Source organism: Trematomus bernacchii, unplaced genomic scaffold, assembly GCF_902827165.1.
Source record: "Trematomus bernacchii unplaced genomic scaffold, fTreBer1.1, whole genome shotgun sequence".
Classification (NCBI taxonomy): domain Eukaryota; kingdom Metazoa; phylum Chordata; class Actinopteri; order Perciformes; family Nototheniidae; genus Trematomus; species Trematomus bernacchii.
This window is the reverse complement of record NW_022987797.1, coordinates 2,163,329-2,175,729: the sequence shown is the minus strand read 5'-3', so window position 1 is coordinate 2,175,729 and position 12,401 is coordinate 2,163,329. Positions and strand designations below refer to the sequence as shown.

The 12,401-nt window shown below is 39.2% G+C and overlaps 1 protein-coding gene across 1 annotated transcript in view; it reads left to right on the top strand.

Moving 5' to 3' along the window:
- ptprt (protein tyrosine phosphatase receptor type T) overlaps window positions 1-12,401 on the top strand; it is a 350,127-nt gene that overhangs the window by 148,244 nt on the left and 189,482 nt on the right. Inside the window, exons 9-10 of the mRNA XM_034149943.1 lie at window positions 4,103-4,218; window positions 5,082-5,262. Coding sequence (XP_034005834.1) covers window positions 4,103-4,218; window positions 5,082-5,262 — 297 coding nt within the window. The remainder of the gene's footprint in view (window positions 1-4,102; window positions 4,219-5,081; window positions 5,263-12,401) is intronic.

Here is a 12,401-nt window from a genome sequence, read left to right as displayed (position 1 = left end):
CTATAAATAAAACAGGCCCAGATGGTCAATGAATCTTGCATATATTACTGTACTACATAAAGACGGGAAAGACCCCTTGGACTGTTCTTCATAAGTCTCCTGGTTCACGATTATAAGGTTATCACTCAATTATTAGCAAAACGACTGGAAACTATCTTACCTCAGGTTTTGTAAAGGGCAGAAACTCTTCTGACAATATAAGGAGACTTTTGGACACCTGTCGGAGGCTTTCTCTGCTTCTTTCTTTAGATACCGAGAAGGCTTATGACGGGGCAGAGTGGAATTTTCTGTTGCATATTAATAGATTTAATATGGGCTCTAGGTTCATAGAGTGGGTCAAATCAATTCATCAAAATTCTAAAGCAGCTGTCATCACTAATGGCAGCTCCTCTGATGTGTTTTCATTAACAAGGGGAACAAGACAGGGGTGTCCACTGTCACCTTTGCTTTTTGCTATGGTCATTGAACCACTGGCGTCATGTGTGCGAGATAACACAAGTAATAAAGGAGTGAAGATGAATGGTTAACACAGCATTTCTTTGTATGCTGCCGATATCATTCTTTCAGAAGATACTCAGGATATACAATCTATTTAAAGACATCTAATGCTTGTTTCTTACATTTCACACACCACAGAAAACATGGCGTCAAGTTCTATTCATAGTTCATGTTGTTTTGTAGGCTACAAGCCACTGGCCAGCAGTAGCCTCTGTTGTCATTTTAATGGGCATATCAAGGGCCACTTGTATCCCCTGGTCCTCCATAGCTAGAGGCAGGCCACGTCTGGCTGCAACATGCCTCACGCTCTGGCTGTGTCACATTGTGCGCCAGCTGTGCCATCTGAACTGCCCTTTCACAGTGTGTGATAGCTAACACGCCAACTCTTGACCCATTCTGATTAATGAGGGTGCAAGCCTCGCCCAGTGCTGGGCTATGTCCCTGTGGAGCTTTGATTGTTCTTCCTCCATGCATACAAAACTGACCTCTTTTCCTTCCATCTGTCCATTGATGTATTGTTTTGTATGCACTGTAAGTCTACCCAGTTACCAATCTCCTTATCCATTTTTCTCCCATCCAGATAGATATTAAAGTGACACTGGTGTAATATCTGACCACTGTTTTTCATTTTCATTTTGTTGAATCTAGCTCCTTCACCCACCATGGTTTTCCCAAACGAAAATTAGCAATCTGTTTAGAGGAGGTCCAACTGAGCCCTGACCAGATTATTGCATTTGGTATTATTAAAGATTATCCTCCTCACACCTAGTTGAACAACCATCAGATTAAGTAGGCGGTAGTTATGGTTGGAGATAGGGATTTGTTTGGCTGATATTTGTTGTTTGTTGGCCGGTTAATCTCCAGAACTCTGTGTAAAGATTAGATTTAGCTAACATGGTTAGAGTCTTTGCGAAAGAGGTATTTTAGTGAGAGGAACTTTGATTTATTGCCATTCTTGGGGAAAATTGCTTATTTTAATTTGTTCTCTCCGGCACAGTGATGAGTGATTATGTCTCCGTAATTTGAGGATTAACAGTGTGTGCGTTCATTATAGGTACATCACTTGATCTGTTAAAAGCATGCATAATAACAAGTTAGTCCACATTTGTTCTTTACAGGGGTTTGACTCTGAAAACAAAGGCCTGAGTTTTTGCCGACCAATGGATGATCAGGCTGTCTATAAAGGCATCCACCATACTAAATATGCCATTGCTGTTCATAGATTCCATTTTCTTACCACAAGGTTCAGTTATGAGGGTTTGGGGGCACTGGGAAGCACTGTAACCCAGCATGCACTTGATTTCAATGCCTTAGTATCTCAATGTTTATCTGCCCCCCAGATTTTTGTTTAATCCATTACGAGGTTTGTGAAATGGGATTAAGGGTTAGGGTCAGGGTTTCCCGCCAGAAAAACAGACAGACAAGTAATTATATTACCTAAGAGGACATTTTAAGAATTGTTTGTCATAATTGGTAGTTTGACGACATGACCACTTTCCCTAATAGAATGAAAATACAGCAGCCAGTCAGCCCATCTGCCTCAGTCTCAGTCGGGAGTAGACTTGTCTTTTCTGAGGACAGTATGTGAGCTGTGTGAAAGCATATTGCCTGCTGTGCTGACCTGAAGATTGGGTCATACGTTGGGTAAATTAGTCCCCCCCCTGCAGCTTCCCTGGCTGCCAACTGTCAGTCTGCCACGGTCTTATCCAGGAGTGCCATATTACTTTAGAAGCTTTGGCCTTTTAAGTACAGAGATAGACTCTTTAAACCATAAAGCACCCCAGGGAGCCTAAAGACTGCCCCCAAACTCACATCCCTCAATTACACACACACATTTGCAAGAACGCTAACAAACAGCCTTGTCTTTCGTCTAAGATGGCCTATAAGATGGCCTCTAAGATGGCCTATAAAATGGCCTCTAAGATGGCCTCTAAAATGGCTAATCCATAATCTAATCTTGTCTCATAAGGCTGATCTTATATTTAAAGTAAGTAGCTTGTTTGAACAATCTCATAATGCGCTCAACGATCTTCATACAAATCTTGTGATTTTGAGGAAAGGCTTAAGTCTTCTTTTAAATTAATGAAATGGATCCCTCCTAATTAGGCCTCAAACCTTTTTGAGGCCTTTTTGAGGTTTGTTTTTAAAAAATAATTTTATTTTTGGACAAATGGATGGATGGATTGATTTTGGAGAATTTAAAAAGAGACAGTATTATGGTATCAAAACTTGACTATATTATGACGTTTAGGGGTAAAAAGGTCATCCTAACAATTGGAATGAATTACATATCCTGCAAGCACTCTTAAGCGGGTTAATTTGTCTTTAAACAAAAATTAAGAATAAACTGGAAAATAAGTTATCTATCTCCAGAGATTGCCTGTAAAGGTTTTATGAGTTTTCAAACCTTACATTTGAAACTTTATAGGAAAATCCTGCCAGTGTCCTGTTCTTGGGAACAACAGAATCCCCTGGAATGTCACAAATTCATTAGTTGTTCTTCCAACCATCATTAGTTATACTGAATGAGTTTTTACTTCAATGCCCACACTCTTTTCTCCTGTGTCTGTTCTCTTATTATTTTGCTGATCAAACACACTGTGAGTAAAGTTGTCATTTTTAGCGGAAAAATACAGCTTAGATAGTTTCTGTAATTATGCAGTGACCTGTTTTGGTTGCCTTCGGAAGCAGATAGAATCTAATTAGGAAGACAGAGGGATTGGTTTGAACACGCTTATTAGTGTGCAGCCAGTCGTGGTACACAAACCTGGGGATGAGAGCCCAACATATGGCTGGATCAATGCTGTGTGTGTGTGTGTGTGTGTGTGTGTGTGTGTGTGTGTGTGTGTGTGTGTGTGTGTGTGTGTGTGTGTGTGTGTGTGGTGTGTGTGTGTGTGTGTGTGTGTGTGTGTGTGTGTGTGTGTGTGTGTGTGTGTGTGTGTGTGTGTGTGTGTGTGTGTGTGTGTGTGTAGGTTTAAGCTGCTGTGTGTGTGTGAGTGAGTGACATATGGGAAAGGCAGTAATAACTACTCCAAATGTCTGCAGATCTATAAAGGAACGTTCGTGATAAACTCAGAGTGACCCTGAGCATGGCACCGAATCAACTATGATAATGGGAATTATTCTATCATACTGCTGAAGAGACCATCGATCTAACTGTAGATCTGTTATTATTATTTGTATTTATTTTATTATAACCCTTTTTATTTTTACTTATAAAGCACTGCTTTCTGATTCAAGGCTTAGGATAAGGAATTTATTTGATCTCTTTATTAATACAAAAAATGAATGGTGTATTTTGAATAAAGCACATGTATGGATAGAAATAAGCCAACACATACAGTACAAGTTATGTTGAACAATTGATTTACAGAGGGATTGCTGTGTACTTTAATCAATGTAGAGGAAATCCTCTTTAGAATGTAATTAAAAGTTCAAAGGTAAAAGCCTCGAAAATCTTTGACTGATCATTATTTGGTTTCTTCCCAATGTGTTTCCTCATGAGATGGTTCAGTGGAATCAGTGGCTCAGCAGTGTCTTCTTGAATCAAGCTTCCTCCTCAGACCAATAATACACTTTTTGTCTCTGTTCATTTCCCCTCCAGATCCGGTCCATGGTCCCCAAACTGTCAACGTGGTGGATGTCAGAGCCCGGCAGCTGACTATACAGTGGGAGACGTTTGGGTATGCAGTGACACGCTGCCACAGCTACAATCTGACGGTACGCACCACTACGCACAATCTGTGCCGCGACTATGAACTCAGAAGTGCAGGTTTCGTTTAGTGTACATTCATGTGTCGCCACCATGAGAGCATTAGGTGAACAGTACAAATTGGTGGCACATACAGTATTACCCATTTACTTGAAACATTTAAATACATTTCGGCAAGTGCATTAGATTAATTATATATTACAACTTTTAAAGTTCACTGACGTACAACAACAAAGAATATCTTAGTAGAACAAAAGTTGTATAACTATAGACTGGTGCAGAAGTGAGTCCTAAAACCAGAAATGATTTAGTATTTTACTTCTTCCAGTTCCCTCGTCTCGAAGTCAACTGTATTTTGAACTTGAAATAAGATCTATGGTTAACACAAGCCTACAAGATGTTCACGTTTGGTTCTACGACATCAAATACATCAAAAGTGATTGTTCCTAATAAGTGAGTGAATGAAACTACTGAACGTCATAACGCCAACGCAAGTCCGTCTTTAGCTTAGCGGTGCATTTCTGTAGAGGGAAAACCTTTCTATGTTTACTTCCTGGTCGTCAAGTGAACATATTAAAGTATTGAAGGAGCCAGTAACCTTACAAATGCTAATACATTTGAATACATTGTCTGTATTCAGACTCTTGAAGCACCACTGCCTCAGGTTCACTTGTGATCTGTAATAATCATTAAGCCTGAATATTAAAATCACAATGTGCTCTGGTTCTTGTTTCTTAATGTTCTAAGTGTTCTTGTTTCATCAGAGCTTTCCAGAGTTTAGTACATCAAGTGAGGGCAGCTCTGCCTTTGTAATCATTGTCTCTAAGCAACTCCCAGTGGAATAAAGGTCCTGTCTGCCTCTGCTCCCCAGGTGCAGTACCAGTATGTGTTCAACCAGCAGGAGTTTTCAGCAGAGGAGTTGATCCAGACATCGTCACATTACACTCTGAGGGGGCTCCGGCCTTTTGTGGAGGTCAGACTGAGGCTGGTGCTGGCCAACCCCGAGGGCAGCAAGGAGAGCGAGGAGATAGTCAAACATACAGAGGAGGACGGTGAGTCAACATATACTCAAATAATGTAACAGCCAACTGTACACAATATTTTGATCCAACCTATAACCAGACAGTTCAAGGGAGCTTGAACTATTCCAACAACTCAGTGTCCGGCTCACAGAAAGTCGTTCAGAAAGTCATAACATTTCTGACCATGACAACAGCAGTTGTTTAGAATAAATGGAAGGAGCAATGGCCACCTAAAGTTTATACCGAGACACAAATGATTCACCCAATTCTGTTGCTTTAGAGAGTTTAATGGCCTCTTTATTTATCTTTATCTGATCATGCTGTCATGCCAGCATGATCAGGATCATTTTTGCTACATGCCCATCATAAAGTTGACCGATAAAATAAGCAACTCTCTGTAGAAGAATGTGGAAAATCCAGCAACTAAAGGGACAGATCATATTTGTAGGGTTGTCATAAACCTTAAGAAAGCGTGACATATTATAATTGCAGGATTGCTGGTTAAATCCCTGCAACATCCATATCTGCACCAATCAACAGCTGCTCTCATCACTGTGCCCTTTGGCTAGAGATCTACACAGGCTGTACTGACATACTTTATTAATGTATCACATATAAAGTACCCGAGGAGTTCAATTGACTTCAAAACAACATTTTAAACTCCTCTTTCCTTTCCAGAGGGCTCCATGTTCCGCTAATTCGAAACAGAGAGTTTGCCCCGGCCTCTACTACTAATAATTCATTGATACTTTACATTCCTCTCAACAACTTGCCTGCGATAAAATTGAATTACACAAAGCCATTAGAGCAATCCTTGATCAGCAGGATCAAAACATTGTTCTAATGATACCAAATCTCATCTCTGTCCCACCCTCCTCAAGGCACACTCTTCTTCTTCTGATCTCATGACTAATACCCTCTGAATTTAGCTTCTGGGGAACATCTCGTCTCAGCCTGAAAATCCTACCCTTCACTGGCTGAGCACACACATACTGCAAGTTTTCTATACGGAGTTAACATGACTGGGGAGAATCGATTGCTTTGGGGGCTGAAGAAAAAAAAAGCCTTAATTGTTTTGTGCTTAATTGTTTTTTATTTAACCGTCGTTAATCTCCTGGTTGTAATTCAGTAATTAGGGAACACAACAGCAATTGTTCACACAGAGTCTAATTGCTGTTTGTACGGTAATGGCTTTATAGAGCTGCTGCTCCTGCAGATGAAGCGGCTTCTCCTACACACACACATACTTACTTGTAAAGGTTGTTGATGAAATAGAAGTTTATTTTAATCTATGCAAATGGAAAACATGATGGATTTTCAATTAAGATATAATACCTCTTTTTGATCATGCTTCTCAGGTTTTTAATTGTTTCACTGAAAGCTGCACTTTTAACATTTACTACATATTATAATGCACACACACACAATACATGCAGTACCGTTAAAATGTTGACTGTTTCGCTGAAAAGCATCCTGCATTGTTAGTTTTGTACACATATTATTGTAGAACATTGTGCTAAATTAGGGTTATCAGTTAAGGATTGTCCATGTTTACTTGGACACACCACAAGTCTTATTGTTTTGTAGTGTGTTATATGACTTGTATGCATGTAAATCAGGGGTGTCAAACTCAATTTCATCGCGGGCCACATTAGAATGATGGTTGCACTCAAAGGGCCGGTTGTAACTTTAAGACTATATAAATATACATGGATAAATATATATAATATATATAAAATAATGTATTATTTTACAATATTTCCTCTGCATTGGATTATTATCGGATAGGGTAATAACTTCATAATTAGCTACGTCTGAAAGCAGAAGTCTAGGGCAAGTAATTGCAAGTCTCTTCAGTGAGCATCTCACAAAATGAGATGCATTGTGGGACATGTAGTTTATGGGCAACGTGCTCCTGTAAAGCAGCACGTAACCTTATAATAAACTTATTATATTCTTTGTAAGCTCTTGTGGGGCCACATACAATGAAGTGGCGGGCCGGATTTGGCCCCCGGGCCTTGAGTTTGACACCCCTGATGTAAATGGTCTGCAAAGGCTTAAATCCCAAAGTGGGAGGGAGTTTTCTCTCCGACACACACAGACGGTATGAGCAAATGACAGAGCTTTTTGAACATTAAAGCACGGACGCATGTCACAGTAGAGGCACTAAATACAAATATGAACCTGAAAATGAGCAATATAGGGCACCTTTAATGTCTATACACACAAATGGTATAGCACACATATTTACTGTGATTCTAACAGTATTGTAGACGTACACATGTGAAATGCATTTTGTTCTCCTTTCACACTATTCATTTGTCCATCCATTCCTAGAGACAAAAGACAATGTGAAGAGAATGTGAAGACACACACACACGCACGCACGCACGCACGCACACACACACACACACACACACACACACACACACACACACACACACACACACACACACACACACACACACACACACACACATGCCTCAAAGACAAATGTCATGTCCACTCATTGTACACACCAGCCTATTAACCTGAGCATGAACACATAATTGTCAGGTAGCTGTCAGGTCAGCTCAACACATCAGCCAGGACTCTAATGCATCAAATATGTGCCAGAGGAAGTCAGTGTAGCCTTCCTGTACACATTCTGCTCACTAAGAACTATGTTAGACATCAATACATTACATTTTTCATTTAGATGACACTTTTATCCAGAGCAACTTACAAAGCCTTTTACAGAGATCAGATACCATAGGCCATGCCTACGGGCACAGTTTGGGATTCAGTTTGCCCAAGGACCCTTTCACATGTTGACTGCAAACGCTGGTGATTCATTGAAACCATTGAACCCCCTGAGCCACAGCCGCCCCATAACAGAATGTGTTGTTCAGCAACATAATGCAAAATGCACACCTTTTTTTTGTTATTTGTATCAACAGACTATCATCTAAATGTCCCTGAGCAAACCTTTTAAGATTCCAGCTGCCCTAGCTCAAATTGTAGTAAACTGAGATTAGTTCCCAATAAATTGGTGTGGATGGGAGAATGTTGGCTTCGAGGAATGGCTTATATAAAACCAAAGTCATCGTCAATATTTCATATTACATTTTTCTTTCCTGATATGACAACTTGAAATGCAAGCAATGACATGGGTTATGAGAATAATCCAATAAAAACAAGCCCCGAACAAATGTTCTCAAAGCTGCCTATAAACTAACAACTTATCAATATTAAATCAACAACTATTTAGCGTGGTTGCCTTTTGACAGTGTAATAAAAATAAGTTTTAACTTAAAGATGCCTAATGTAGCTTAAACACAGAAATTCATGTTTACAGTCAGTGTAGCTCCCCAATTAGCATATTGTTTAGCGAAGGTCTAACACATATTAATGCATTTTTTACTTAAATTAACGGAGGTTTCTTTTTTTGTTGATAAAATTGTGTACTACCATATTTTAATTGAGTTCATGCTTGGATTTTATTTATTGCTTTGGGTCAACATGTTAGTAAACAAAACACATTGTGTTTTAAGGGCTCTTCATGCCTATTTTCTAGAGAATTAATGATAAAGCCTCTCAAAAGAACTAATGAAACTGTGTTATACTTATAATAAAGTAAACAAATACAAGAGTTAATGTCTTAAATAGCAATACAAATATTAGGTGCTTTCACACTGCAGTACTTTTCCCACTTTAGCTCCGATATAGTTCCGAAATGTTGCGTTCACACCAAAAAGATCCGGAACTAAAATGACTTCATGAGAACCTTTTTACCCCCTTTTCCGTCAGTTTTCGACTTTCGTGGGAGAAAAAGGTTCCTATGTCTGATTGGCTGGGCGGATTGCAAACCACGCCTGAAAAACTCCCAAAAAGTGTTGTGAAGCCACCATTTTATTATCCTCGCATTAGCATTATTAGCATTAGCATTAGCCCAGCGCACAAACGCAGAGAGACTAACTTATGGCAACACAAAAGAAAACATGGGAGCGGTGGAGATGAGGAGGTGTCGGCGTTCTGGAACTAAATAGTTCTCATGAACTAAGTTCTGATGAACCTTTGTGGGAAAAGTACTGCGGTGTAAAAGCGCCTAATATGTTATGCATGTTGATGCTACCATTTATGAAAACAACTCAATTGATGTTGTTTTCCAGTGTAGATATCCTTTCAGTGGTTAAAAATGTTTCAAAGTCAAACAGCAGATATTAAATATAAAAATACTGATCTGTAATCCCTATTTTTGTGTCATGTTTATATCTTTATAAATACCCCATTCCTATTAAAGAGCAACGCGGTCCCCTCACTCAAAGGACATTAACAGTCGTCGAGATGTAATAATCCTTTTATCTTCAGAGCAGTGGGTGTTTTCTAAGATCACAGTGAAAGAGAAACAACAATCAGATACATCAGCTTTGTTATTTTTCCGTGTATTTCTCAACAGCTGTCACTTTTCCAAAAAAGGCAATTCATCAAAGTGCATTTAGTAATAGAAGTGCACTCGTTATTTATGTGCTTTTAATTATTTTCACCGTGTTTAGTATTCTATGATCATTTGCTCTCAAAATTAACAGTAGTTTGATGTGGAGAAAAAAATCGCCAACAAGCCTTTTAAGTGCTTATTCAGGTTAACATGTTGACAAATCATGTTTGTACTTAACATTTCAAAGACTGCAAACAAAGAGTGCATCTTTGACTTTTAAAAGCACCTTGTTTGTTGTCAGGTGAAGTTTATGGAGATGACACTGTGATATTTGAATGTTAAAATAGGGAACCACAACATGTTATATCCAAAGGTTCCACTCACTTAACATCAGTTTTTATACAGAACACCTGCTCATGCTAAAGAGACATTCCTGCTTTAATTTAAAACCAAAGTAAATACAGTCTGGTCTTTGATCATAACAATTTATACAAAGCTGCAGTGCAATCCTTATAAAACATCTAAATGTAATCTTAATCCTGTCCACCAGCACTACTAGTAATTCCTTCCCGCTTGCTTTTCATCAAGATGTGTGTATTTGTTCCATGGGAGGATCAACGTCAACAGTGATGAAATCTTGAACAACATACAAATTGCTCTGTGAACATATTGATACACCATGGATTATTCCAGAAATGCGTGTAAACATGAGAAAGAAATAGGTATTTTTATCCCAAAATGACATTACATTCATTTTAAAAAAAGTGATTCTTACAAAAAGCATAGCATAGGTACAGTAAAGCATAAGTTTCCAGGCAAAAAAAAAAAAAAAGGATAAATCTTAGCTGAGTTTAAAGTCGACATATTCTGCTTATTTTCAGGTTCATATTAGTATTTAGTGTCTGGGACATGTCTCCATGCTTTAATGTTCAGAAAGCTCTTTATTTTTCTCATACTGCCTGTGCTGCAGCACCTCTTTTCACCCTCTGTCTGAAGCCAGAGCCCAGTCTGCTGGTTAGCTGGCCGGCTCTGTTGTGATTGGTCAAATGCTTAGATTTGTCCCACCTATTAGCCTATCATGTAATACTAATAATAATAATAATAATTCATTACATGTTTTATTAGAGCGCTTTTTCAAGTGCTCAAAGCGCTTTATATTACATATTGCACATATTGGCCATGTAACAATGAATACTGGGGGGGCTTGTGTGGGAGAGAAACTCCCTCTGGAGGGAACACAGGGATGTTAGGCTTTGCAGACCATTTACATGCAAAATAATTAATATAACACACTACAGGAAAAACGACATAAATGGGCCTGTTTAATTTAGCATTTCTTAATATCCAGTATTGCTGTTGACGAACGGATTTCAGCTCACAAACACCACCTTTCATATATTACCTAATACAAACTTCTATTGTGAATCCTATTATTGCAAATAGCCCCCAACATCACTGATAAGCATCACTTCTTAATTGGCTTTTGCTTCAAATGTCTAAACACTTCAATCTGACTACAGTATATACACAGCCAGGTAAACATGGACGGAAGCAGATTAACCGAGCGGGAGAAATTAATGCCAGAGAATAATCACACATATTCATTCCATGCCAGTAAAGCCAGTTTTCCTCTGTCTCGGCCTCCAAGGTGCTAAGGAACACACACACACACACACACACACACACACACACACACACACACACACACACACACACACACACACACACACACACACACACACACACACACACACACACACATACACAGATGCATACATACATACACACAGCAGATACACAGGTATGTCATGTGAGTCACGATGCACACAGTACACGTACATGCCTAGAGGCTGCACACAGATGTCGGGGTGCACACTGTGAGTCATAGAAAGCTTTCACAAGCATCTGCACGTAGCCCCACACAAAGGCACCAAACACAAACAGATATCCACTGTGCATCATTAAAGATGAGTACACACCAACACACACACGCACGCATGCACGCACACACACACACACACACACACACACACACACACACACACACACACACACACACACACACACACACACACACCACACACACACACACACACACAGAAGTGAGTGATAAGGTTTTGAATGAAACTGGCAGCATCTAATTACATTTCTTTGTTAGGGTAATTTCATATGCTCCACAGGATAGGGCCCTAATCAACACCTTGGAATTACTAATCAAAATAACCTTCTGTAGGTCTAGCTACAACTGCAATTTGTTGGGCAAACCTGTTTTGTAGATGACAAAAAATGATCTTTGGCTCCTTGACTGACTAAAAATATCTTATCTGGCAGGCAAATGTTGCAAAAAGAAAAACACATGTACCAAACAATTCTAGAGAACACTTAAATGGGATACTATAATGAACAGATGTATGCACAAAATAGCAAATGCAAGTACAGAAGTACGCAAATTGCGACAGAGCAATGGTCTGTATCAATGTATTCTCAGTTTAGTCCCATCACTTGGCTAAATGCCGTCATATGTTGCTGCTGTGCTAAAGAGCTAATATTTGCACATGTCATGTGAATACAATGCATTCAGTTAGTCATGCTTGTACTGTAGCAAATGTAATAAATGGGTCTGTTGTCTGTGAAGCTTTAAATCTTAAGCCAGGACAGGCCACAGGCTTTGAAAGTCCTCACACCGGTTGTCGTCCTTAAGCTCCTTGACATTTTTAAGAAAGATGGATGATGGCACCCAATTCTCCGGTGA